The sequence below is a fragment of the Hyaena hyaena genome, unplaced genomic scaffold, assembly GCF_003009895.1.
Source record: "Hyaena hyaena isolate Hyena2069 unplaced genomic scaffold, ASM300989v1 scaffold_467, whole genome shotgun sequence".
Classification (NCBI taxonomy): domain Eukaryota; kingdom Metazoa; phylum Chordata; class Mammalia; order Carnivora; family Hyaenidae; genus Hyaena; species Hyaena hyaena.
Genome location: NW_024081100.1, coordinates 1,133,809 through 1,161,209, shown reverse-complemented (window position 1 = coordinate 1,161,209; position 27,401 = coordinate 1,133,809). Strand labels below are relative to the sequence as shown.

Sequence of the window (27,401 nt, the reverse complement as noted above, 5' to 3'; positions counted from 1 at the left end):
TACTGTATAATCTCAGGCTGTGTGAAGATAGAGTCCAGTACAAGGGAGGTGATCCCGAGAACACAGCTAGAGTTATTTAGTTCTTTATACATTTATTTTTTAAGTTTATTTGTTTTGAGAGAGAGCAAGCAAGCATGTGAACCAGTGGGGGAGGGGGAGAGAGAGAGAGAGAGAGAGAGAGAATCCCAAGCAGCCTCCATGGTGTCAATGCAGAGCCTAACACAGTGCTCGAGCTCACGAAACCGTGAGATCATGACCAGAGCTGGAATCGAGAGCCAGATGCTTAACCCACTGAGCCACCCAGATGCCCTGGTTCTTTGTACAACATTTTAGGAGGGAAGTTGATACGCCAGAGCAGAAGCAAAGGAGGGAAACCATGAGGGCAGAGGATTTGGAAAGTGTCAGATGGTTGAAGTAGCTGAAGAAGCTTTATTTAATGATGTAAAGACTACGTGTATCAGTCAGTCAATAAATGAGCATGTAGTGTGTGTGGTTATGAAGTGTCCCAAACTGTAAGCGACTAGAGACTAGATCATCTGTAGGGATGAGATTTTTATCTGTGGATAGCGAGTGAGTGGTCAGGCAGAAGAGGCTTAGAAGTCTTTTATTTTCCAAGGGCTTCATGGGCATCCCTCTGGGGTGAGAGGACTCAGCTCGTGGAGTGGGGGCCTTCCCCAGGCTGGGAAGAGACCCCAGCTGCTGTGGGAGGAGGTTGTGGGAGACAGGCCACGTGACAGGAGGTATGATAGGATGTGATTTGAGTAGGATTCTAGCCTGGGGGCCCTTCTAACCCGGCAATCTGGGGTAGCCTCACCGAGAGATTCCGTGCCTTTTTGTTCCAGCCCTGGCTGGCCTTGTCAGTCATACTTGTGGAAGGCCAGTTGCCGTGTTCACGAGGATGTGGGGAATTCGCTGTACACACATCCTCTGCCACCCAAATCTATTTGGTTTCTGTGTATCGGATGATTTATTGATACCTCTTTGGTTCCTGAGTGGAGAGAGTGACAGGTGCCCGCTGTGGTCTCTTTTCTTTTGGGGCAGACTGGACAGCATCGTTCCAAGTAGCACAGGATTCCTTCCTTCCCTACTTATTCTTTTCCTCTCTGACTCCATTTCTCTGCGCTTTTAACGCAGGTGGCTGATATCCCCATCTTCCTTTCCTGTCTCCCAAACTCCCGCCCCCTTTTCCTCTGGAGATGTTTATATGTCGTTCCTTGTACTCGAAATAGAGATGGAGCACTTCCTCTCTGGTTCTGATGAAATAAGGCCCCGTGCTGTGTACGTGGGTCTATAAATACAGCAACGTACACATGCGTATGCATGAGTTCGTCGGTGCAGGGCTAACACACAGTGCAGCGAAAAAGACATTTTCACACAGCTATATAATTGATTTTTCTGGCCTTACTGATCAGAGACACAGAAAATTTTTTAAAAAAAGGCAGAGGAAGCCATGATACAAAAAAAAAGAAAAGAAAAGAAAACCAGCCACCACGCTGTGAATCCTAGCACTCCGTGCCGTGTGGCGAGCCCAGGAGAAGCTCACGCCAGAACGAGTCCCTGACACAGTGACCTCATTCCCAAGGCCGCCTCCCCGGGGCTGCGGCGGGGGCCGCGCTGCAAGCCTGCGGGCTGTGCCAGCAGTGGGGAGACCCGGGCGTGCGAGGGCCTGCGCAGCGGCTGGAATTCATGACAAATAGCTCACTGCGGCTAAACTTTGATCCAGTGTTACAGTTGAGCCGCCTGTTACACACAGGAGGGAGATCCGTCCTGCATCACAATGAAAAGCCAGCCTTAAAAAGAGAGAGAAAATGTGTCAGGTTTATAATTACAGACTGGTGAGTATATGACGCTAGATCAATTTCACTATGTGTGTGTTTTTTCATCAAGCATCCGGAGGCATTTGCCCTTTTTTGCTGTTTCAATGATGCAAAGATCTGAGTTGGCGCCAATACATGGGAGGGGCCCTGGGCCCCTCGGAATGAGGATGCACCCCTTCACAGCCCCAGGCCCGGGGTGCGTTCCCAGCCCAGAGTCTCCGCGCTGCACAGACAAAAGAGCCAGCGCAGACAACCAGAGGCTGTAGCTTTTCTTGGAGCGATGACTCATTTCAGTTCACAAAGGATTCTGGGCAGGGTAGTGAGAAGTCAGGTCGGCTGATCCGTCCCTATGACTTCACTTTGCAGAGAACAAGGCAGAAGAGGAGTGATACTGCAGACTCCCCAGGCACTGCAGTGCCATGTTGGCTCGGTGCGAGCGGCCGTGGAGCGTGGAGTAGGCAGGGGACAGGCCCCAGCTGTCCCGTGTGGGCGCATAGGAGGAAAGACTGGTAAAGAGGATGCGTTTGTTTGTTTGTGTTTTCTTCTAAAATCGTTACCGGCAGAGCCCATTCACAGAGCCTTTTTAAGGTGCTTCTTGGCCAGCTTTCGAACCAAACTTGAACCAGTCTGTCAAGCCCCGAATTGTAAGAAGAGCTGAGGGTTCTGGAAAACTCAGCTTTTCAAAGTAGATCTACGAAGGTAAAGTACCAGATTCCTGCTGTGTTCCACATGCCCTCAGTGGCCAATCTGAAATGCTCATTCAGGATATTATTACTCGAAGGTTTACTCTGTCTTCTTATTCCAGATTCTAGGACGTCCGTTTCTGTCACTGGCTCCTTCTTGTGCCTGGATGCAACCCCCTAGCATGCACCAGGCTTTAGCGTCAGAGCTGCCTGGGGTATGGAGCCAGTCCAGAAAGGGCCAGGTACGTGTCCCCTGCTTTTCTCTCAAGACTTGTTGTGTGCGAAGCAATGTGGTAAACTGCCGACACCCGGTACCGACAGGTACACTGTCCTCTGAAAGAAGGTCTTGCTGTAAAAAACCCCTGGCAGCCTCCATCTCAGGCAGCGGAAACGCCCACCAGAGGCCACCTCACCAGCATGACTCATCCTAAGTCCCGTCAGAGCCGAAAAGTCAGACAGCTGTAGGATGTGCGAATAAGAGAGAATGAAACCGCTTCGGCTTTCCATCACCTAGCATCTCTTCTACTCTTCTGGTGGGGGCAGTCTACAAATACTGTTGGAAATACTTTCTTCTCAATTAATATAGTCCCTGAAATTTGGCATGTTATTTGGCCTGTTAACCTACATGCTCTGAAATCTAAGAGAGCCTGATTTATACGCTCAGGGACTGTTTCCAACACTAACATCAGACTGAGGTTGCTCTTAACCACTAAGGAAGCAAGCGTATTTCTTCCTCGTCTCTTTAGGATGCAAGTGATTACATAGCTGTTTTCTAACAACATCCATGGGCTTTTCACACAGAAGCTTTTTTTTTTTTTTAATAGTGAGATGCCAAAATGCGGTCCTCGGAAGTCCATTACGTGCTATGTTTCCAAAGTGATTTGCAAACTTGGCAAATCCAAAAGCATGGGTTTAGCCATCTCGTCAAATTTATAGGGTTAGCACTCTTTTCTATTAAAGATATTTCGAGAGCACTAAATCCCTGATGTCATTTGTAATCATAATGAGAACACTTCAAAATGCAAACTTATGCATTGGGTAGGCTCCTTGAACCTCTTTTCTTGTCTTTGCTTTCATATCCATCGTCCTTGCTCACTCTTCCACTGAGGGGCAGAAAACATGCTTCCTTTCCACATGGTTAAAGGTGTCTCTTCTTTGTGCACAGTGCTCTGCATCTTCAAAGCAAAGTCGAGGATGTAGAGTCAGTGTTAAAGGATGCTTGGTGACATCGTAGTGTGTTGAGAATATACAGTAATTATATAAGGTCCCCACACCCATCATTTTGATTCTTCCTTAAATACCCTTTCAACGTCTCCCTCTTGTGTAAAGCCTTCCCTGATTACTCCAACAGGAAGTCATTCCTTAATGCTGGTATAGAATTCTTACTTCGCTCTATGGATAGATGAATATAATTATATATTAATAAATTGCTATTATTGAGTTAATTTGCTAGTCATTCATGTATTTTCTTGTATCTCATTTAAGGTTGTTGTAAACAGTAATTTGAATATGTTCTAACTGCTTATATTTTCATGCATTTATTTCATGTTTCCCCACCCAAATCATAAGCTCACTGAAGGCAAGGATCAAGACTTATGCCTTTGTCTACAGTTCCCATCTCTTTTTTTTTTTTTTTTTTTTTATTTTATTTCTAGGAGAGAGAGAGAGACAGCGTGAGCAGGGGAGGGTCAGAGAGAGAGAGAGAGTCACAGACTCTGAAACAGGCTCCAGGCTCTGAGCTGGCAGTCAGCACAGAGCCCGATGCGGGGCTCGAACCCATCTCCTACTAGTTTACTGCACACGGGAACCACTCCTTACATAGTGGATTCAGAAGAGAGGCAGTTTAAAATGCATTCATTCATCTTAGAGGGCAAGAATGGTCTGTTTTGTTCATTTTAAGAGTCTTCACAGGGCAGATACTGCAGGGTGGATGTCAGGAGTTCAGACTATAGCCATGGTGATTGTTCTTACCTTGAGATGTGGTTACGGACGGTGCTGTACGTGGCTCATAGAGGGTTGTTACTGTTAAGAACACATGTAAAGATGTGGCCTTTCCATGTGGACATTGTTTATGGTTTACCTGATTACAAAGCATATTACCGGACAAGCCAAGGAGTGTGCAGAATTCCGAGATTTTGTGCATAGGTGACTCTCTTGAATCCCACAGGATATTTTCCTTAAAAGGAGTAACCATCATGGCTCCTTGTGCCCAGGTCCTGTCGGAGATTATAGATGTAGCTCCTAGTGTCACTGGTCTTTAGTGACACTAAGGTACCTAAGAGTACCTCCTCAAGGGCCGAGTTTCCTCTCTCAGGTAAGAGTGGCCCAGCCAGAATTTTGAGAGGCCAGCTTTGTCTGGTGCCCTCGTAACTCTCTATCTATACAGTTTCCCATCTTCTGGTGCCCTTCTCTCTTCCCCCTTGCTTTCACACCATTCTCCCCCAGCCCAGGAATACATCCCAAATGCTGATGTTTACACACACACACACACACACATATATATACACATATAGGTATATATACATATAAATATATGTGTGTATATGTACACATATAATATATATTATATATATAATACACATATATACACATATATAATACATATATCTTAAATTTTCTGCTTCCCAAACTATTCCATTTGCTCAGTGCTCATGCTCATATTTAAGAGATGAGCAGTCTGATTAAACTAATTCATACTAGTGTAACAAAGACTGCTACTCTCTTAGTCTTTTTTGCACATGTCTCAGTTTTGTTTAGGAAAAAAAGTTCCTTTTTAGGACAGAGTGATGGTTTTATTGAATTGCTATCGGTGGAAATTCAAACACCATAAAAGAATAAATGGAATAAATTTAAATGGGCTAGGGAAGGTAATTGTAAAAATACTACTACATTTGTCAAATATTTATTAGGTCTCGGCGGGGGTGTAAGCACCCAATATCCCTTATCTTCTTTAACCCCCTCAACTCTGTCAGGTGAGCATCACTTGGTGTGCTTTGCCTGAGAAGAAATTGCGACCCCCAAAATTAAATGATTTGCCCCAAACCCCGCAGCCAGCAAAGAGCAGGACTGGGCTCCAAGCCTACAGTTTAGGCTGCGGAGTCCATGGCCTCTACGCGTCCTGTGAGGCCAGGCTCAGGAGAGAATAGTTCCTTCTTGGCACAGTGAGTTGGGTGTTTTCTCTGTGTGTCTCCTCTGACCTCTGTACCTCCTTCCAGACTCATACGTGGAACTTTCCTAACAGCCTCCATGGCCTTTGGAAGGGATGGTTAGAATGTCCGGTTGTTGGGGAGCTGGTAGCCGTCATTCAGTACCCTTGTGCTGCAGTGTGGGAACGGTCCTTTAATTAGGCCGTCTTGTTCTGGTGTGATCGCATTTTAGAGAAATCCATCAGAGTATGGTTGCAATACCAGCACTGCGGAATTAGGGAGTACGGAAGCCGAGGAACAGCGGTGGTGATTCTAACTTGTAAATGGTGGAAGAGAATGACCCTGGAGATGTCAGACTCCTGTATTGAACTGTCGCTGAGAAATGTCATCAGTAGAAATTGGAGCATCTTATATGTCACTGGTGTTTGGCTGGTCCAGGGTGGAGAGGGAAGAGAAGCTCATGGTAGCTTACCATAGGCCTGGAGACTGCCCCACGCAGTGCACAAGGAGGACACTGGATTCCTCAGGACTTCTGTTGGCCAGGTGCCTACAGGTGCGTGACGTCTCAGATGTTATTAATTGTTCAACTAGGACTGGTGTTTCATCATGATTTTATCCCTGGGGGTAAATGACTGTCGCTTAGCCCTGGGTGAGGGTCTAGAGAGAAGGAGGCAGCCGGTGATGGAAATGTCTGGCAGCTAGCAGGGTCTTACCTTGCCTTGTCCATGTATGTGCAGTACCTCGGTATCCAGCAAACATTTGCGTGCCTGCCTGTGTATGGCGCTCTGCCAGGATTTATTCCATAGGGCCTAACGGACACCACATGGGACAGTGTGGGGCCCAAGCAAAGGTTGGAATTCCTGAAGCATTTGATTGGCCTGATGGCTCATATTTCCATCCTAACTTTTCAGCTACAAATCTAGCACAAGAGCAGAATGGTCCAGCAGTGTTAACTGGCTCTGATTAGAGAGATGTCAGTAGTCATTCCTGGTGACGGTGACAATGGCCCCCAGCAGGGAGTTCTCAGCCATCACTGCCCGTTTCTTGCGTTTCTCTACCTCATTCCCCACCCTTTCCGGCTTGCCCATCTCTGCTTATCCGGTGACACGTTTTTTTATCAGTAGTCAAATTTCAGTAACAAGAGTGATGGCTAATGTAACTAATGAAGGCTTGTAGACTAAGGAAGATAATGGGTTTCTTCTAGAAACTGGTGAACCAATTGATTTGTCATCACACCTAGCTGCATGTCTGTGCATTAGACAGACTGATTAGCAGAAAGATTCAGGAGATGTGGTACACACAAACCCATTAGTGTGTGTGTGTGTGTGTGTGTGTGTGTGTGTGTGTGTACGCGCACACGCGCACATGCACACAAGCCATATGCCAACATGATTGCTCTTGTTTACTCTCATCAGAAGTTTCTTAGTAAAGTCGTAGGGAACGGACACCATTAACTTTAGTATTATTAATGGGAACCCCTTATTTACATTTCTCTTTGGGATTAAGACAGTGTATTTATTCAAAGGATAGCTTAGGAAATGAACCTTCTCTAAGAGATCCATCATGTGTTGAAATAAAGCACTGGGTGACTTTAGAAAAGCTGTTGCAGAATTTCTAAATGTTCTAAAATTCCTTTTAAAAAAATGTCATCTTTACTGCTACAGACTATTTATTGCAGTGAAGGCCCAGCCTTAAATTTCTGAAGACAGTGGCACTTAAACCAAACATGCTAGTTTCCTTTTAGATTTCAAATACAAAGATTCGAACGTCAAGTATAATAATTTGGTTTCAAGGGAAACCTGTTTTAAAATAACGTGGCTGTAATGCTCTGCCTTCCTGCAGGGGTCGCTGTGTGCTCCAGAGGGTATGGGAAGGGATTGTGTGTTCCTCTCGAGCAAAAAAAAATATTGTAGACCGTCTGTTCAAAGAAGTAAACAACACTTACAAATAAAATTGGCGTTCATAAATTGAACTCCTTTGTCAAACACAAAGTCTGTCCAGTGTCCTGCATCAGAGACGTTGTACCCTTAACCTCAGAGAGCTTATGACTTCTCCAGGCTCAAGGGCATTTCAGATAAAACTTGGCTTGTCAGTTCTGTGAATAGTTCATTGAAAGGAACAGAGTCGAACTGCCACTGTGCCCACTGTACATTTTATAGGCATGTTTGACCATTTTTATGAGTCACAGTATCTACCGCATGTGGTAATTTTATTGGCATCTATAATTTTAACTTTAGTGTTAATTTTGGCAACACAGAGAACAAAAACAGGCACAGTTTCGTCCCGAGGAGCAAAGCTGAGCGAAACTTTGAATGAGAAAGAGTAAATGACGAAGCCCTTATTACAAAGGAAAAGATTAATAACCAATATATTTAGCTATTCTTTTTAAAATTAAAGCCTACTTTTTTTTCCAGATTGGATTGATTATTAAAATAGTCTCTCCAGCAAGGTGGAAATAGAGCTTTACATGAGTACTGTATTATGCTTTGATGCTAGAATCCTGCTGCACTGATACAGAGTCACAGAATCCGTGAGAGCCTGAAGGAATCTTTGACATTATTTCCAAACCCTCATTTTACAGACGAGGAAACAGCAGCGCGGAGTGGTAATTGCGTTTTGTTATGAGAAACCGGGTGCTTAGCAAAGTACCTACTGAATGCCTTTGTATGTTGGAAACTTCCCGATTATAAACTAGTACAGTTTCAGAACCGCACTTGGAAGTAGGTCGCTTTGATTCATGAACTTCACTAGGGTCAAAGGTAACTCTTCAATCCGGAGTACAGATTAAATTGACATTTACAGGGAAAAGTTGTCTTTAAAAATAAAGAGGAAAACAGGGCAATTTAAACATAATGCTGGTGCTTGAAAAAACTGGATTATTTAAAGAAGGTTAAGATAGAAAATGGGCTTCAGGGTACTTTCAGTGTTGTAGTTTATTATGATGTGATTCACCTGGAAGAACTATGGCTGTCCTTCTCTTTTTTCCTTTTTTAACATTTATTTATTTGAGAGAGAGAGGGAGACACAGAATCTGAAGCAGGCTCCAGGCTCTGAGCTGTCAGCACAGAGCCCGACGCAGGGCTCGAACTCATGAACCGTAGGATCATGACCTGAGCCAAAGTTGTACACTTAACTGACTGAGCCACCCAGGTGCCCCTTTGGCTGTCCTCTTTTACAGAGCTGTGTGAAGATGGGGACTTGAAGATGAGAGGTGTCTTTTGGAAAGCTGCAGGTATCATCTGGGAAGAGATAGGTATAAATTGTTACGAAAGTGATGTCTTCATAGGCTATATGTTGCCTTCCCTCATATGCAGAGACTGAGGAATACAGAGAACCTAGATTAATGACTGAAAAAAAAATGGCATTTAAAAAGAACTAAGCTTTATTACAGTCTTTATCTCTTCCTTCCTTCCTTTCTTCCTTCCTTCTTCCTTCCTTCCTTCCTTCCTCTTTCTTTCTTTCTTTCTTTCTTTCTTTCTTTCTTTCTTTCTTTCTTCACGAATAGAATCAAGATAGGGACCACTTTGCAAGGCAAGTGCCTAAAAGTATTGAATATATAACAGGCTCTCAAATGTATTTCTTGAAAGGATGAATTACGTGATCGAGCTTTTTTTTTTTAATATTTTTATTTATTTCTAGGGGAGAGAGAGAGAGACAGCATGAGCAGGGGAGGGTCAGAATGAGAGAGGGAGATACAGACTCTGAAATAGGCTCCAGGCTCTGAGCTGGCAGCCAGCACAGAGCCCGACGCGGGGCTCGAACCCACGAACTGCGAGATCATGACCTAAGCGAAAGTCGGACGCTTAACCGACTAAGCCACCCAGGCGCCCCATCGAGCATGTTTTTTTAAAATAATTCCAACTACGAACCGGCCAGAAGTTGGAAGGGAAAATAGAGAGAGGGGTTCCACTAGTAAAAACATACGCTCGTGCTACAGATATTACTGAGGTGGAAATAACTAGCTGTAGATCCGGCGGGATGGAGAAAGTCGGCACATGGGCGATTTCTGCCTGTTGTGCCAGACGCCCCTTGTCAACTGCCTGGGCAATTGTTGCAGTCCTGGTTTGTTTCCCACAGTGGCATGGGACTGAGTTTCTGACATCAGCACGTCACCTGATTCCTCTGTACAAACACACGCAAAGATCCGCCATCAGCATCAAGCATTAGATCTAAGCCCCTGGTCAGCCAGGACCTGGCTCCTGTTTTCCTCGCCCTCCCACCCCAGCCTGCCCCAGCTGTGCCCAGGTGTGCCCAGCTCTCCCCCGGGGGGGGGGGGGGGCTGCCATGTGGTCCCAGCCCCGCATGTGCTCTCTCCCGCCTCTGCGGGGATCCCCACCCTCTCCCCGTAACCCTGGGCAGGTGGTCTCCTCCGTCCTCAGGCTTCTCAGCTGACCCGTACCTTAAATGAAAGCGACGTCCAAATGTTCGCTGAGGCATTGAACTTTAATATCGAATGCTCTTAAAAGCAAAGAGGGTTGCTTACAGTTGGAATATTTTCATGTCTTCTCAGAGTTTCAGTTTATTTACCAGGAACTTATGGAATGCCTCCTCTGTCCAAGGCTCCGTGCTTGGTTTTATCTGAACTATTTTGGATTTGACAAATGTCCCCCGAGGACTGTAATTAAATGGATGTTTGCAAGAAGATAAAGCTGAAGTAAAACCCATTTACCCCTTCTTTGTGGAACAACTGGACAGAATTGTGGCCCAGAAAGAATTTGTTAGTCTGCAAAGTAGCTATGAGTTGTCTTTATTGAATGCATTCTGAACTAATTCTGACAATAAGAAAATCTGTCCCATAAATTACAGACAAGTAACAATTCATAGTTTATACACAGTGTGGTAGTTTCCATAGATTATGGTGATCCATGAGATTTTGGCAGTATTTACATTCCCTTGTTTTCTTCTTTGACTGTAACTTCCAGTTGTTGGAAGAATTTTCTAGTATTTTAATTAAGAGCGATTAGCTGGCTCATTAAGCAGGTCTTTATATAAAAGATCCATAGAAAATCACGGCAAACTTGGATGATATGTTGTGTTGTATTGAGAGATACCTATGATTCCTTTAATACAGACCTTAAATGGGTGTCCTAAACCTCATTTAGTGTATGATTATTTTTCCATGGTAACTGCTGTGTTTGGTTGCTCTGTTGTTGATGAAATTATTAGAGGGAGTCTTAGAAATTGCATGGTTTAGTATATTAGGTCTCTTGCTATTTTGTTTGAAATGATTTAGCAAAATGCATGAGGGAAGTCACAATCCCTTAAAGACCCTGAGAAGCTCCTGAGATTACAGTGTTATCCATAGCTATCCACTCATTCATTCATTCATTCATTTATTCATTCATTCATTCAGCAAACATTTATTGGATGTCTGGTGTACCCTAGGCATGATTCTAGGCATTGGAAATCTAGTAGGAATGTAGCATTGATGTGTTGCTCTTTTACAGAGCTTATAGTCAAGTGGGCGAGACAGACAGTGACCCAGCACACACAGACACGCGTGCACACACTCAGACAGTGAAGACAGTAGTTTGCTGAGATTCTGCTACCAATGCAGGCAGGGCGGGGTTTCCACACCACCAAGCAGTTCTCCAATACAAGTGGGATGTCCTCTGGTTCAGCTGATTTCTGATACCTTCTTCCTGGAGATAGCATCAGATCCCACAGGTGTTGCCTGCATTCTTTTGGATTTGACAGATGTTCCCTGAGGACTGTACTTCAATGGATGTTTGTAAGGAAACAAAGGTGAAGTAAAACCCATTTACCCCTTCGTTTTAGAACAGTATGAATTATGGCGGCTCAGAAAAAATGTGTTCACCCGCGAAGTAGCTGTGATTGGCTCACTCCTATAAGACTGCCTTCCTTCCAAGCCACCGAAAGCCCAAATTGTCACCTGTACTTCTGACCATTGGCTATCAATTGGAGGTTTCCATGACCCCCTCTTCAGATTCAGTTAACTTGCTCCTAGAACTCAGGAAACATTTTACTTCTTAGAGCGCCAGTTTATTAGACGAGAATACAACTCAGAAGAGCTGATAGGGTCAAGTGCAGGGAAGGGACTGGGACCTTCCATGACCCTGGAACCTTCCGAGCACGCCCCTCTTCCCCAAATACCCGCGTGTTCACCAACCAGGAAGGTCTCTGGACCCCATCCTTTGGGTTTTTATGGGTCGTTATAGAAACATAATTAATGAAATCCTTGGCCAGTGGCAGCTGATTGAACCCGCAGCCCCTCTCCCCTCCCTGGAGGCTGGGCGTAGGACTGAGAGTTCCATCTCTCTAATCACAGTTAGCCTCCTGGCCACCAGCCCCCATCTGCAGCTTCAAAGTGACCTTGTTAACATAACAAAAGACACCTTATATCTCATCATTTAGGAAATCCCCTTCCACCCCCCCATTCCCCGTTTTAGAAGCTCTGTGCAAGAAATGAGGATAGAGACCAAATATGAATTTACTATAAATCACATATCACATTTGGGTAACAGGAGAGAGTGTCTCGCTTATAGCATTGGGACAGCATTGCATCGGGCGGTCAAGACAGGGCTCCCTGAGGAGGTCCCCTTTTAAACTGAGACCCAAAGGAAGAGAAGCCAGTCCAGCAAAGGTCTGTGCAGGGAGCATCCCAGGAGCTCAACAAATGTAGAGGCCCTGAGTGCAGAAAAAGCTTGTCGTGATCAGAGAATAGAGGAAGTTGTGAGCATGGCCGAGGGAGACGGTGGGGATGCGGTAGTGCCCAGATGTGGGTGGACACCCTGACCCTGTGGGCCCGCAGGTGATACGATCCTTCTCCGGGGTGCTGTGTGCAGTTGCTGTAGGATGTTGTGCAGAGGGACGGCATGTTTTCTGTTTCTCAGAGACCTGGCTGCCCTGTGGAGAAGGCAGTGTCGGGTCACAGGGAAAACCGACAACATCAAGCCATCCCAGTGGGTCAGGGGAGAGAGTGGTGCTTTGGAGGACAGGTAGCAGTGGGTGTGGAGCGGAGGGGCCCGTCCAGCCAGCACGTGGGCATGGCCTAGACAGGGATTGCCACCGGACTTGGGGACCAGGGGGGAGTGGAAAATAATTTATCTTGGTGCAGTATAAAAACTGAAGTGACGCGATAGTCACGGAGGGCATCCACATTCCGTTCCCATCTATACCCTGAGTGAGAAGTTACGGCGCATATATTTAATATTGTAGCAAAACAGAGCTTTTTCGAACCCAAATGCAATTCAGACACACTTGAAGTGTGCTGGCCCTTGTAGCTGGCAGTGAAGAATGAAAAGAAATTAACTTAGAAGATAGCAGTTCAACTAAACAAATGGTTTCAGCTAAAAGCAAAAGGACAAGAGTGGCCTGAACTCAAGTGGTCAGTTCACTAACAGCCCCACCTTTTCTACGGAGACTGCATGTTCCCTGTAACCTCTATAAAACCAGAAGGAAGACCTGCGTTAAGAAAAATCGTATTTAGTATTTTTGTGTCCTTGGCCTTCTGAGAAGTCCTTAATCCTCATAGGCAAAGTTCAGAAGGTGTTCAACTCCCAAATGGGTCACAGGTCTAAAGGTCACAGGATCTGCACTGATCTCCCCCATGGCCCGCTGACTCTAGCTGCCTTTTCATCTCATGTATAAAGTCACATAGACCCCAGGTGACTTTAGGGTCTACACCGGCTACCCTGGCAACTAACTGGGTGGCTGGGGCTGAGCTACAGGGCCCACTGTGGGGAGGGGAGATTTGAACGAAGATAGCTCCAGACCCCCACCTCCCCTGCACCTCACTGCTGCTGCTGGTTCGTCTATTACACCTGAGCCTTTAGAATAAAATCTAGTCTGAACTGAGGGTACAATAGGTTTTAAGAAGATACACGCTGGGTGCGCCTGGATGGCTCAGTCAGTTAAGCGTCAGACTCTTGATTTCGGCTCAGGTCATGATCTCAAGGTTTATGAGTTCAAGCCCTGCGTCAGGCTCTGTACTGACAGTGCAGAGCCTGCTTGGGATTCTCTCTCGCTCTCTCTCTTTCTCTCCCCGCCTCTGTCTGCCCCTCCCCCCTCTCAAAATAAAGAAACTTAAGAAAAAAAGAAGATATACACTGTTCTAGGCAGTAGCATCCTTGCCCACTGAGATGGTTCCAGCCCACAGAGTTCTTTCATTTTTGAGTCATGAGTATGAATTGAGCTTTACCAGCCAGTGAGTGAAGATTGTATCCCCAGTGACAGCCAAACTTTCGCGTTCTCACTTCCACCCACTGCTACCCCACCGGATGCTTGCAAGAGGCCTCTCTTTATGATACTTCTCTGTGTTCCATTGGCCCCAGACATGCCTGGGTTCTGGTCACTTCCTGCCTTCTGCAGTTCTCTCCTTCTGGATCTGGGCACCACCACCCCCCACCCCCACCCCTCCTCCGCTCTGACTACTCTTCTCCCCGTCTTGCAGAGCACGGAGCCACAGCAGAATTGACGGGAGCCCTGGACTGAGCTGCGCTTGGTGGGCGGTGTTGGGGCTCCAGCCTTTGACCCTGGGTCCCTGCTGCTTCACCCCTGCACCTGTTAGCTGTAACCCTCTTCTGGGGCTTTCAGTCCTCGCCCTATTGCCTGGTTTCATCCATCAAACCTTTTGGCATCTAGTCCACCCAAGCACGTTCAGGTTCTTTCTCAAAGGGCCTCCGGGCTCCCAGCAAACCAGGGGGTGTGGCCGGTCACAGCGTTAAGTGCCCGACAGTGAGGAGGCTGGTCCACCCTGACCCCTGACACCATCCCAGGAGGCCACTGCCCAGTGCCACAGGCTGCCCAGTACCCAGGCCCTGGCCAGCCATGTGGTAGTTTATTACACAAGCGAATCAGGCTTAGGAAACAAAAAAGGAGACGTTATGTAGCTACACGTGGGACATCAGCTCAGAAGCTCACAGTTAGTTCCTCTGCTCCGCTGGTAACTTTACCCTCCTCCTGTGGGGCTCTTTTGTGAGGGAGACCCAGCCGAGCCCCGATGTGTGAAACAGGTGGCCCCCAGGTGTCAGGATCAGGCTTTCCTGCCCCTCCAGCCTCTCACTCTGCCGGGGCCCCAGCCCCACCCCCAAGATCATTCCAGGGAGTTCTAGGAACCCATAGAACATAACTGGAAAAACAGCACCCTGTGACATAAAGGTCACAGAAATGAAGACGTTCAGCAGACCTCACGTTGCAGCCTCTCACTGCTGGGTCTTCAGCCTCTCCTGCTGCCACGGAGTCTCTTAGTTGCGAACATGTGCGGGAGGCCAGGTCCCTTGCGGATGGTGATCTCTCTCCTGCTCCCGCCAGTCCATCTGGTTTCTGAAATTCACATTTGACTCTGTCATTCCTGAAATTCCTTCTGTGGCTGACCGTCCCTCACAGGATGAAGGCCTTGGGCACTCAGCTGTCTCCTCATGGTGGCCCTGAGTCTTCCTTACTGTGTCCCAGAACGCAGCTGCCTGCAGGCGCCGTCCCCCCACACCTCCCAGCCGCCGGGCACACTCCCGCTTCAGCACTGGATTCAGGCTGCCCGTCCTTGGGGAAACCTCTCCCTTCCAGCTTCTAAGCTCCCCCACCCCCGGTGCTGCTATACCACCACCCTGTCCCCTCTGTCCCAGAGTCTGTCATTCAGCCTTCTCTGGTGAACTGAGAACTTTGGTCTACGTGCCTGTCTCCTCCACTTAAGTAAAAGCTCCTTGAGAACAGAGATGATCTGGGGAGGGGAGCTCACTCCCTCTCCCACGTAAATCCCAAGCCCCCAGCAGATGGCTGACCCGGAAAGAGCCACTCAACATCTGAATGAATGAATCCTCACGTTTGCACAAGTGCATTTGTTGAGGTGGAAGTGGCAGTTCCTGAGTAGACTGGCTCCAAGTTAATAAAAGCAGAGATCATTTTTCAGTCCCGTGTCATACGCCCTTCAGCTGGAAGTCTGGAAAGGAGAACTCAGGGTTTAGAGGCAGATTCTATTTGTCGAGGCCGTTGGAATTTCCACTGCTCTTGGGGGCACCCTTCCACATGAGGGGCATCGGCTGTGTGGCTGTAACAGGCTTCAGTGTTCAGAGCTGATCGTATTCATGATACAGGGAACAGGGAAGGGTCGTAGTGTGTGTGTGTGTGCATGTGTGTGCGCGCGCATGTACGCATGTGAGAAAAGGCTGGGTCTTCTAATGAACCGCTTCCTTGAAAATTGTCTTCCTGCAGGTGATGTGTCACCCATCAGCATGTCTCCCATCAGTCAATCTCAGTTCATTCCACTCGGGGAAATCCTGTGCTTGGCCATCTCGGCAATGAACTCCGCGAGAAAACCCGTCACCCAGGAAGCACTGACAGAGCACCTGACCACATGTTTCCCAGGTAACAGGAAGAGGCTGTATCACTTTCCAAACAGACATGTGTGCCGGTCGCTGTGGGACCTGACATGGACCATTCCTCTCATTGAAATGTAATAGAAAAAAAAAATCCTTTGCCAAAACTGACCAGAAACGTTTGTTAGGGCTGTAATTAAAAATCAAGGCACCTCTCTTACTTCTGAGATAATGTGCCATCTTCAGGTAATAGTGTGATACATTTTGTAAGTGGCACCGAGAAGACAAAATGCAGTTAGGATCCATGAAGAATGCTGGCAAAAACCACCCCTAGTCAACTTCAATATAACCTTCTTAATTTTTTTATGTGTATGTATTTGTGAGAGAGAGACAGAGCATGAATGGTTTGGGTGGGGGGGGGGGTGCAGAGAGAGGGAGACACAGAATCAGAAGCAGGCTCCAGGCTTTGAGCTGTCCGCCTAGAGCCTGACACGGGACTCGAACCCATGGACCACAAGCTCATGACCTGAGCCGAAGTCAGACGCTTAACCAACTGAGCCACCCAGACTCCCCTGACCTTCTTTAAATACATGATGCATGGGAGCGTGTCAGAAAAGTTTAGTCCCAAGGGATTACACTAAAGAGACAGTAAGGTCAAAAATAAGCGTATCTTGCATGCTTGTCTCATGGCCTGATGAGTTTTAATAATATGACATTTGATAAATTAGTTAAGATCTCATTTTAAAAGAAAAAAAATGTTTCCTTTCTCTTAAATATTATAATAAGGGGACAGTAGGCCAGCTGCCATACGAACGGCATTCAGTGCCTCCAGCCCAAGAAGATGTGAGGAATGGTGATGAGCTGAGGACTGTATGCCCTACCTCAAGCGAGATAGCCCACTGCTCAGCTCCAGTGTATTGCCCCCTGCACCCCAAAATGTCGAACCCTTCCAGAGCTTCAAATCTTCCACTGCTTTTTCAAGACAATCTGGAAATTCAGCTTTATGTGACATCTGTAGATTTCCTTAACTATCAGCAGTTATGTGTGTGTTGTGTGTGTGTGTACATTTTAACACATATGTGCCAGCCACTTGCAAGTCGAATAAGACACATTATTGGGCCACCAGTTTGCCACCTTGGACTCAAGATATACCTAGATGGAAATAGAAGTCTTGAAATGAGCCCTTGACATGGTTTTCATTCGACCTAGAAGAGAACTTGGTAAAAGAGAAGCTACGGGCCGAATCAGTTCACTTTTGCTACCAAAATGCTGGGTAATAATCAGCACATCAGTGGCACACAGCAGTGAGCGTTTATTCAAGTCACTGTGGGTTCTCCGGGAATCAGCTGATCCAGACCGGCCCCGCTCAGGTGGCCCTGTCCCACCTGTGCCCCATCTTCTTTGGAAAAGGGGACAAGCAGAGGCCCGTTCTGCTCAGAGGAACGCGAGAGGCCACACGAGAACAAGTCTGGTTGTACGGAGGCTCTTCAGCCTTGTGGTCACACCATGCCCGCTGACGTTCCATTGGCTAACACGGACCTGGACAAACTCCCAGTCCAGGTGTAAGAACATGCACGCCAGCCATGGCAGAGGGCGAGAGGACTGCTTCTTAGGTTTGTTTATTTTGAGGGAATGCACCCACGTGTGATTGGGGAAGGGCAGAGAAAGGGAGGGGGAGAGAACCCTGAGCTATCGGCACAGAACCCGGAGCAGGGGTTGATCTCACAAACCGTGAGGTCATGACCTGAGCTGAGATCAAGAGCCGGGTGCTTAACTGACTGAGCCTCCAGGCGCCCCAAGAAAGGACTTCTTCTAAAGTAAATAGTCGTTTGTCGTATGGAGTCTCCCCACTTTTCCTTTTGCCCCAAAGGAGCTTTACATTTCTCCACCAGTGATTTTTTCCTCCTCCTTCAGTTTTCTAATTAACATGTTTTGAAATTATGTGTACTGTTTAAAAACTCTAACATGAACCGACCTTTTGCAGCCTATAAATTACCTTAAATTTTCTAACATTATCTCTGAATATTCTTCACTGCCCGATTGTCTTTCGTCGTTAACTTCCAGGCAAACCCTTGTCCTTTCAGTAGTTATTTAAGCAGAATCCCAGGTGAGAGCGATCTAAGGCGACAGATGCCGTTCATGGACGTAATGCCCTTGTGAAGGGAGACCCTTCCTGGTGGCCTTATACCTGGTTGGCCTCTTCTGACATCAAACGCCCCAGCAGCTTTTAAAATCTATTTTTATGTAGCTTCATGAGAGATCACATAGCTTTTCCAAAATTGGTTAGACCTCTCCCTTTACTGGGCCATGAAATAGAGAATGGAAAGAACCCAGAGCCAAGTAGGTAAGAATATATTGTGAAAAATAGCAAAAGAAAATAGTAAATTGCCTAGCAGTTGATTACAATACCACTAAGTTGGAATACTTTTGTAGAGAAACTCATAGGTCACCTGTACTTAAATGAGCAACTGCTTTGCGAGCTTCTATGGTCCATGAACTTAGATCCCAGTGCCTTGTTGTCAGACGGACCCAGAGGAGCTGACCCCACCTTTGTCATCTTTGTGACACTGATGACAACCCCAGATTGCGGGGACGCTGTACAAATGTGAGTCTAGGGCAGGGGGTGGCAAACCATGGGTGCAGGTTCGTGTGGCCTACCACTTGTGCTTATAAAGTTTTATTTGGAAGTCTGTTGGAACACAGCCTTTCCTGTTTGTTCATGTATTGTCTTTAGCTGCTTATGTGGCAGTTACAGAAGTGAGTAGTTGCAGCTAGAAGGTCAGATGCCTCACGAAGTAAAATAATTACATTTGGCTCTTGCCAGCTACTGGTTTAGGGCATGGTAGTAATGATTTAAAGCTTTGTTCAGCAATAGCTCCACATTTTATTTCATTTTATTTTTTAATGTTTATTTATTTTTGAGAGAGAGACAGAGTTGAGTGGAGGAGAGGCAGAGAGGGAGGGAGACACAGGATCCGAAGCAGGCTCCGGGCTCTGGTGCCCCAATAGCTCCATATTTTAAACTAGTATTTCATAAAATGAGGTTTTGTTTCCTGGCTGTCTTCCTTCATCCTTCCTGTCTCTCTTCCTCCATCCTTTTCTTTTCTCTCTTTGATTTTCTTCCTTCTTTGCGCTATCATTTAAAGCACTTCAGGACAGGGGCGCCTGGGTGGCTCAGTTGGTTAAGCGGCCGACTTAGGCTCAGGTCATGATCTTGCAGTTTGTGGGTTCGAGCCCCACGTCGGGCTCTGTGCTGACAGCCAGCTCAGAGCCTGGAGCCTGCTTCAGATTCTGTGTCTCCCTCTCTCTCTGACCCTCCCCTGCTCACTCTCTCTCTCTGAGAAATAAATAAAACATTTTAAAAAATTTATAAAGTACTTCAGAACAAAACAATTTAGAAACTTAATACTATTCAAATTCTATTTGAAAATGTATTTTCAAACACAGTGCTAAAACTCTGAAGGGATTTAAGTATCATATTTATGGCAGTTTTATCTTCTTAAGGTAAGACTTACTCCTTGAAAATAAAGTTTTGGAAGCTAATTGAGTATCATTAAAACATTTGAGCTCTTGTATTTAATGCATATGTTATAGGTATAAAGAATAGTCTAGATTTGGACCTCTGTTACTGTTTTGGACAACCATATCCTTTTTTTTAATGTTTATTTTTGAGAGAGAGAATGAGCAGGGGAAGGGCAGAGAGAGAGGGAGACACAGAATCTGAAGCAGGCTCCAGGCTCTGAGCTATCAGCACAGAGCCTGACGCTAGGCTCACTGAGCCCCACGAACCACAAGATCATAACCTGAGCTGAGATTGGACACAACCAAACTGAAGCACCCAGGCACCCCCGGACACCCATATTCTAAAGAAAGCTTTTAGCAAAAAGTCTCCTAGTCAAAATCCCTGACCTACTGAAATGTAAACTCTTTTATCACCTTTCTATATTGGTTGAGTTTTGAAATTTCCTTTACAGAAACAAGAATTTTTTTTAAGTAGAAAAAAGAATAAGTACTTGCTTCTCAGCTATGTAAGTACTCCTCATCCATCCATCCAGAAGGATCACTTAAATCGGATGAGTACTTGTTGGGTTGTTATGATTGGATCTTCCTGGGAGGAATGCTGACCCTCAGAGAAAGAGACCTATAGGCTGCTGATGCGGTTGAGGTTTTGAATTTGCTAGAGAATATTAACATGAATATACATGATGAGGGGATACGTATACATATTCATCATATTCTGTCTCCCATCTCATCCCCTTACATCGGTTCTTGGAAATTCTCCCTCAGCCAGTATTCTTCACCAATGAGAAGAAATAATCCAGAGAAGCCCGTTGCAAGTTTTCGTGTAAAATGTTTAACATATAGAAGGTATATGTAAGCACTCTGTTCCTACAATTTTCGGATTTGCAGGATTAAAGAGATATGTAAGTCTAAGCAACATCGCATTGTCATGCAGTGTTTTTAGGTCTCTGGTTTTGCTTTGGAAGATGTAAAGGTGTGGAAAAGGAGAGAAGTCGGGTGTCAGCCTTATTTGGATACAGAGGTTATCTTTTTGTTCTTTAAGCCCTCAAAATCCAAATTCATGATGAACTTTGGGAAGAGAATCTGGAAGTGGTTGAATGTGCAAACTTTGAAAGTACGCATCACAGCCATCTCTGTCCCAGGGGAGCCCTGCAGACCTCTCATGGAAGTCTGGATTTCACAGACAACTGAAAATACAATACATTATACTGAGGCTTCATCATAATATAAGCATCATAAATATCAGTGACTTTCAGTTAAAGCTTTGAAAACTCACAGGTAAGAAGTGTGGAAGGGAAATTGGACAAGAGGTGTTTCTAACCTGTTTTTTCAAATTAGACAGTATTTGACCAATATACATGAGAATCCAAGACATGAAGACTTTAGATGTAAATTCTCTTTGGAAACTCGTTCTTATTTTCCATTTATCAGGAGCACTTATTTTTAATAGTAAGTAAACATGACAACATTGTGGTCATGATTCTGTATAGTTTTGTAGGTTTTCTGTGATCAGCACTTGTAAGGTCTACAGTCAGCACATTCTGTAATACCATTACAGTTCCGGTTCATAGTAACAGCTGTTCTCAGCTCTCCTTTATTATGACAGCACAGTAAACTGGCCAGTCATGAACTCTTATAAATGAGGCGTGCCATGTTCTGGAAAAACTCATCTCTGTTACAGTGTTGATTGCAAGCAAGCTACCATGTAGGATACAGTTAGTTTTCAGTATGGGTTTGATACCCGGGATTGCTATGCCACACAGCCCAAGTGGCATCATTCATGAGCCTCTGGTGTGAATCCAGTCTCATCTGGAGCGTTTTAGTCTGTGTCAGTTTGAATGGTACCCCAGACTTGTTCAGTAGGAGCCCTCGTTGTTAGTGGGGCATAGGAGCTCTTTGAAGTTGCTTCTCTTATATGCAAGTATTTTTTTTATTTTATGACGGCACTCAAGAATTTCATATGTATGGTTTGGGTTATATCACTAATTCATATGGAGTTCATTTTGTGCAGAAACGATCATAAAATTTTAAAAAATTGTTATTATATCAGCCTTGAAGCCATTTGCGTAAAAACCAGAGTACATCTCTGAAGAGCAGAGCTCTAGACTAAAGGGAAACTATGCAGCTAAAAAATTAAATAATTATACTAAACAATGCATTATTCATAAGCAATACTGCCTTTCCCACCTTGCCACTACGGATGCCTTCTGAAGATGGTAACACAGACAGACATGTATGTTACGTCACATTCGTAGACTGTCTCCTGGGCCATTACTAGTGCTGTCATATCCCACCTTTGTGGTTTTGGAAGGATTGGGGGAGCCTAAACTTAGTTTACCCTGCTATTCTAGGTTGCTACACATGTTCTTTGAAGGTAATCTGGGTTTCCATGAGTCCTGCCCCAAAGTTGAGACTATATAGTTCAAGTTCATGGAGCCCCCGTATAAGTCCGGCACCGCTTTACGTACCTTAAGCTCATTAAAAAAAAATTAAGTTTATTCATTTATTTATTTTGAAGGAGATAGTGGGCAGGAGAGGGGCAGAGAGAGAGAGAGAGGGAGATAGAGAGTCCCAAGCAGGCTCCACACTGTCCGCACAGAGCCTGACGCAGGGCTCAATCCCATGAACCGCAAGATCATGACCTGAGCTAAAACCAAGACCTGGACACGTAACTAACTGAGCCACCAGGTACCCCTGCCTTAAGCTCATTTAAACTCACAGCTATACTATGAGGGTACACGTGGTTATTATCCACATCCCGATGACTGTGGACTGAGGCTCAGAGAGGTTAGGTAAGTTGCCTAAGGTGATACCAGCAGTACTCATTTTCTAGCATAACCCTAACGAAGTACAGGTGGTTTAAACAACAGAAATGTAATTTCTTACAGTTCAAAAAGCGCAAAATCAAGGTATCGGCAGAGTTGGTTGGATCCTTCCGAGGTCTGTGAGGTTAGTTAGGAACTGTTCCAGACCTCTCTCCTTGGCGGGTGGATGGACATTTCTACCAATGTTTCTTCACATTGTCTTCTCTCTGTGCATGTCTCTATGTCCACTTTCCTCTTTTTAGAAGAACACGGTCATGTTGGAGTAGAGCCCACCCTGGTGACCTCATTTTGACTGGTTTACCTCTGTAAAGACCCTGTCTCCAAACCAGGTCACATGCTGAGGTCTAGGGGATAAGGTCTAAATGGAGGAATGGTGTGGTAGGCAGGGGTTAGCATAATTCAACCACTGCCACCAGCTAACAGTAATAGAGCTGGGGTTTCAGTCCCGCAGTGTGACCCTGGGCTCCAGGCTGTCAGTCTCCGCATTACGCTACCTTAACTGTGTCACAAGTTGAATCACATGAAATTACAATTTTGTGGGTCAGACACAGTTGAATATTGGCAGTATAATTCCACCTGACCTATTTCCAAATTCTATCATCCAGATCCAACTAGTCAGTTCTATCGTCCTCTGGTGTGCCTGGCACTGAGGAATGAAGAATATCCCAGAAATAAGTAAATGTTCTATAACCTGGAGAGTTTACACTCTCTTAAGAATTTATACTTGTAATTCCATCTCTTAAGAAAGACAAGGCATAGGGGCACCTGGGTGGCTCAGTCGGTTAAGTGTCCAACTTTGGCTCAGGTCATGATCTCACAGTTTGTGAATTCGAGCCCCGTGTCAGGCTCTGTGCTGACAACTCAGAGCCTGGAGCCTGCTTCAGATTCTGTGTCTCCTCTGCTCTCTGCCCCTCCCTCACTTGTGCTCTATCTCTGTCTGTCTCTCAAAAATAAATAAATGTAAGAAAAAGAAAGAAAGACAGACAAGGCATAAACATGCACACAAAACCCTTTGAACACATTATCAGTCATGGTACCAGGAAGTATCTGGCATTTTCTTCTGGAATCTCTAGTCTAATGAAAATGGCATTTTTGGACTTCGTGACCAGACAGACATAGAAGCTTCTAGGTTTTTACAAATGTATTTATTAGGGCTCTCTGGTTATGAGTTAGAAATACTACCTCTATCCTGCTGACTTAGTCCAAGAAGGAGAACGTTCTCACCCAAACTTTGTGAATAATGTAGTCACTTTCAAAACTGAAGGTAATGAGGGGCGCCTGGGTGGCTCAGTTGGTTAAGCGTCCGACTTCGGTTCAGGTCATGATCTCACCGTTTGTGAGTTTGAGCCCCACGTCGGGCTCTGTGCTGATGGCTCAGAGCCTGGAGCCTGCTTCAGATTCTGTGTGTGTGTCTCTCTCTGACCCTCCCCTGCTCATACTGTCGCTCTCTCAGTAATAAGTAAAACATTAAAAAAACAAAACAAAAACTAAAGGTAATGATTTCAGAATTGGAAGGTACATCATGAACAATGGTCAAGTCTAATTGCCCTTTTATGTAACTTACAAAGTTTATTAAGTAAGCTTAATCTTGAAAAATGAGTGTATAGAGTAGCTTCAAGTGTCTATGGTGGCCTCTGTATATGTCCTATTGGTTTTTGATTTCCAAGATAGCTATTTCAACCCAGTTTTCTTTGTTTTTTGTATTGAGAAAGGCTTTTCTATAAATGTCTATTATATCATGTAAAACATTTTTCATTTTCCCTCCTTTAAAAATACTCGGCTTTTTCACGGCTCTGTTCAGGAAAGGCCTTGTGACAACGGTAGCGATCTCACTGCACCGCCTCTGTAACAATCTCACTAACTTCTGTCTCTCTACCTGAACACCTTTGAGTCCCACTGGCTTGCCCTGTGATGATATGTTGAAGCTTGGCAAAAGTACTAGGATTTTGTCTTAGATTGGGCTTATGTAAAAACTCCCATAGACCGGGTGGCTTAAGCAACAGACATTTATTTCTCATGGTCCCAGAGGCTAGGAGCTCTGAGAGCAAGGCACCTGCAGATTTGGTGTCTGGTGAGGCCCCTCTTCCTGGCTGGAAGCCAGTCATACCCTCCCATGGCAGAGGGAGGGGGGCCTCTGGTCTCTTCCTCTTCTTACAAGGGCGCATCTTGAGGGCCCCACCCTCACACCAGAGATTAGGATTTGCACATATGAATGTTTGCGGGGGGGATACAAATGTTCGGTCCACAGCAGATTCTGAAAAATCGGGAACCAACGACAAGTTCCCTCTACATTCTCATGAGTGTGTTCCTTTGGTTTTTAGGTGTTCCCACCCCAAGCCAAGAGATTCTCCGGCACACGCTGAACACGCTGGTGCGGGAGAGGAAGATCTACCCAACTCCGGATGGCTATTTCATCGTGACCCCGCAGACTTACTTCATTACTCCTTCTCTCATAAGAACTAACAGTAAATGGTACCATCTGGACGAGAGGATACCTGACAGGTCTCAGTGTACCTCCCCGCAACCCGGAACCATCACGCCCTCTGCCTCAGGCTGCGTCAGGGAAAGAACGTTGCCCAGAAACCACTGCGACTCTTGCCACTGCTGCAGAGAAGATGTGCATAGCATGCACGCCTCGACTCTGCAGAGGAGACCTGCCAAGGACTGCAAAGACCCCTACTGCCCCCCTTCACTCTGCCAGGCCCCCCCCACTGAAAAGAGCAAAAGTACTGTCAACTTTTCCTACAAGACAGAAACTCTCTCAAAACCTAAAGACGGGGAAAAGCAGTCCAAAAAATTTGGGCTGAAGTTATTCCGGCTAAGTTTTAAAAAAGATAAGACCAAACAGCTAGCCAATTTTTCTGCCCAGTTTCCTCCCGAGGAGTGGCCCCTGCGAGATGAAGACATGCCAACGACTATCCCGAGGGAGGTGGAGATGGAAATCATTAGGCGTATTAACCCGGACCTGACCGTGGAAAATGTCATGAGGCACACTGCACTGATGAAGAAACTTGAAGAAGAGAAAGCGCATCGGAGTAAAGCGGGGTCCTCGGCCCATCACAGCGGAAGAAGTAAAAAGAGTAGGACTCATCGAAAGTCCCACGGGAAGTCTCGGTCCCACAGCAAGACCCGGGTGTCTAAAGGAGACCCTTCAGACGGTTCTCATCTGGATATCCCAGGTGACAGAGAGTATGACTTCTGTGATCCTCTTACCAGGGCACCCAGGGAGGGCTGCTTCATCATTGAACACAAAGGAGATAACTTCATCATGCATAGTAACACGAACGTGATTGAGTCTCACTTCCCCATGACACCAGAATGGGATGTGTCTGGGGAACTGGCCAAAAGGAGAACTGAGATGCCTTTTCCTGAACCTTCCAGGGGAAGCTCCCATTCAAAAGTGCACCGAAGCCACAGCCATACCCAGGACCGGAGGTCCAGGAATGAGAGATCCAACAAAGCCAAGGAGAGATCCAGATCGATGGACAACTCAAAGGGCCCGCTGGGTGCTTCTTCCCTAGGGACCCCCGAAGACCTGGCCGAAGGCTGTAGCCAAGACGACCAAACCCCCAGCCAATCCTACATTGACGACAGTACGTTACGGCCTGCACAAGCGATTGGTCTTCCAAGGGCTCATGTTTCGTCCAGCAGCTATAAAGAGGTGTGCATTCCAGAAATAGTCGGTGGCGGCAAGGAGCTCTCCAGCGCTTGTAGCCTCTTGGAGCCGGGCAAAGCGCCTGAAAGCCTGCCGTCCCACGGGGAACTCAACTCTTGTCCAGCAAAATCAGCCACAGACGACTATTTCCAGTGCAACACCTCCAGTGAGACGGTCCTCACGGCACCATCGCCCCTGGGAAAGAATAAAGAGGATCATGACACTCTGACTCTGGCGGAAGGGGTGAAAAAGCTGCCTCTGTCCGATAGGCAGGCCCCACATTCTTCCAGGGAGCCCGTGGGGCACAAGGAGGAGTCCCCCAAAGGGCCAGGTGGGGGCCCGGCTCTTCCGGGCGCGGTGGCAGAAGGGATGGCCAACGGACGGCTCGTCCAGCACCACAGCGCGGAGCCCGGCAGCCTGGACAAGAGGAAAGAGATATTCAGCAAAGACACGCTGTTCAAACCGCTTCACAGCACCCTGTCTGTAAACAGCTATCACAAGTCGAGCCTGTCCCTCCTCAAGTCTCTCCCGAAGACCCCTGCCGACACACTGCCAGGCCGATGCGAGAAGCTGGAGCCGCCGCTGGGGACCTCGGTGGCCGCGGCCATGCCTGGTTCCCAGCGTCAGCAGGAGTCCGGGGGGAACCAGGAAGCCTCCTTTGACTATTACAACGTCTCTGACGACGACGACTCTGAGGAAGGGGCCAATAAAAACACGGAGGAGGAGAAAAACAGGGATGACGTGGGCACCATGCAGTGGCTCCTTGAGAGGGAGAAGGAAAGAGACTTACAGAGGAAATTCGAGAAGAACCTCACCCTCCTTGCCCCAAAAGAAAGCGACAGCAGCAGCACTCAGAGGGCCACCCACTCGGCGCGCCTCGACAGCATGGACAGCAGCAGCATCACCGTGGACAGTGGATTCAACTCCCCACGGTAGGGAGAGGCGCCTCTTCACACACACACACGCACGCACGCACGCACGCACGCACGCATCCCGGGCCTGGGGCTTGATGCAAATAACTTGAAGAGGTTCTGATTTCCCAGTTTTCGTTCTGTGAATGCGGGGAAAGGGGTGTGTGAGCTGTATCGGTAACACCCTGTTTCTGACTTCTCTTTCAGGAATTGAAACACAGGTTTCTGCAGCTGTAGAGATCACCAATCTGGACTGGTGGGTTGGCTCCCTCCCTCTGACTTGCATCAGGCCAGTCTAATAGGACCAACATTTTCCAGTATTTTTCTTCTGTGTGTATATTGCCCCCCAGTGCTGGTAAAAGAAGGGTGTTATTTTTGGTTTTTTAGGTCCTCAAAAATAGTACCTTTTTGAGTAGAATGAGTGGTTAGTAGTCAGTTGGGGGGCGGGTGTCAATTAGTTGACTCAAGGATGGGGGTCCCTCTAGTGGGAATGACAGATTCCAACACCTTTCCCGGGGCTCCGATGCCTGTTGCCACGGCAGCCCTGACTATGCACCCCCTTCCCCCC

The 27,401-nt window shown here is 46.4% G+C and overlaps 1 protein-coding gene across 2 annotated transcripts in view; it reads left to right on the top strand.

The window, feature by feature from the left end:
- The window catches only part of STOX2 (storkhead box 2), a 110,914-nt gene that overhangs the window by 74,486 nt on the left and 9,027 nt on the right, over positions 1-27,401 (top strand). Inside the window, exons 1-3 of one of the 2 annotated variants that reach the window (XM_039253841.1) lie at positions 2,634-2,742; positions 15,817-15,969; positions 24,589-26,858. In XM_039253841.1, coding sequence (XP_039109772.1) covers positions 2,718-2,742; positions 15,817-15,969; positions 24,589-26,858 — 2,448 coding nt within the window. In that variant the 5' untranslated portion in view covers positions 2,634-2,717. Of the gene's footprint in view, positions 1-2,633; positions 2,743-15,816; positions 15,970-24,588; positions 26,859-27,401 lie in introns of those variants that run through there. The other variant, XM_039253840.1, reaches the window with a different exon arrangement.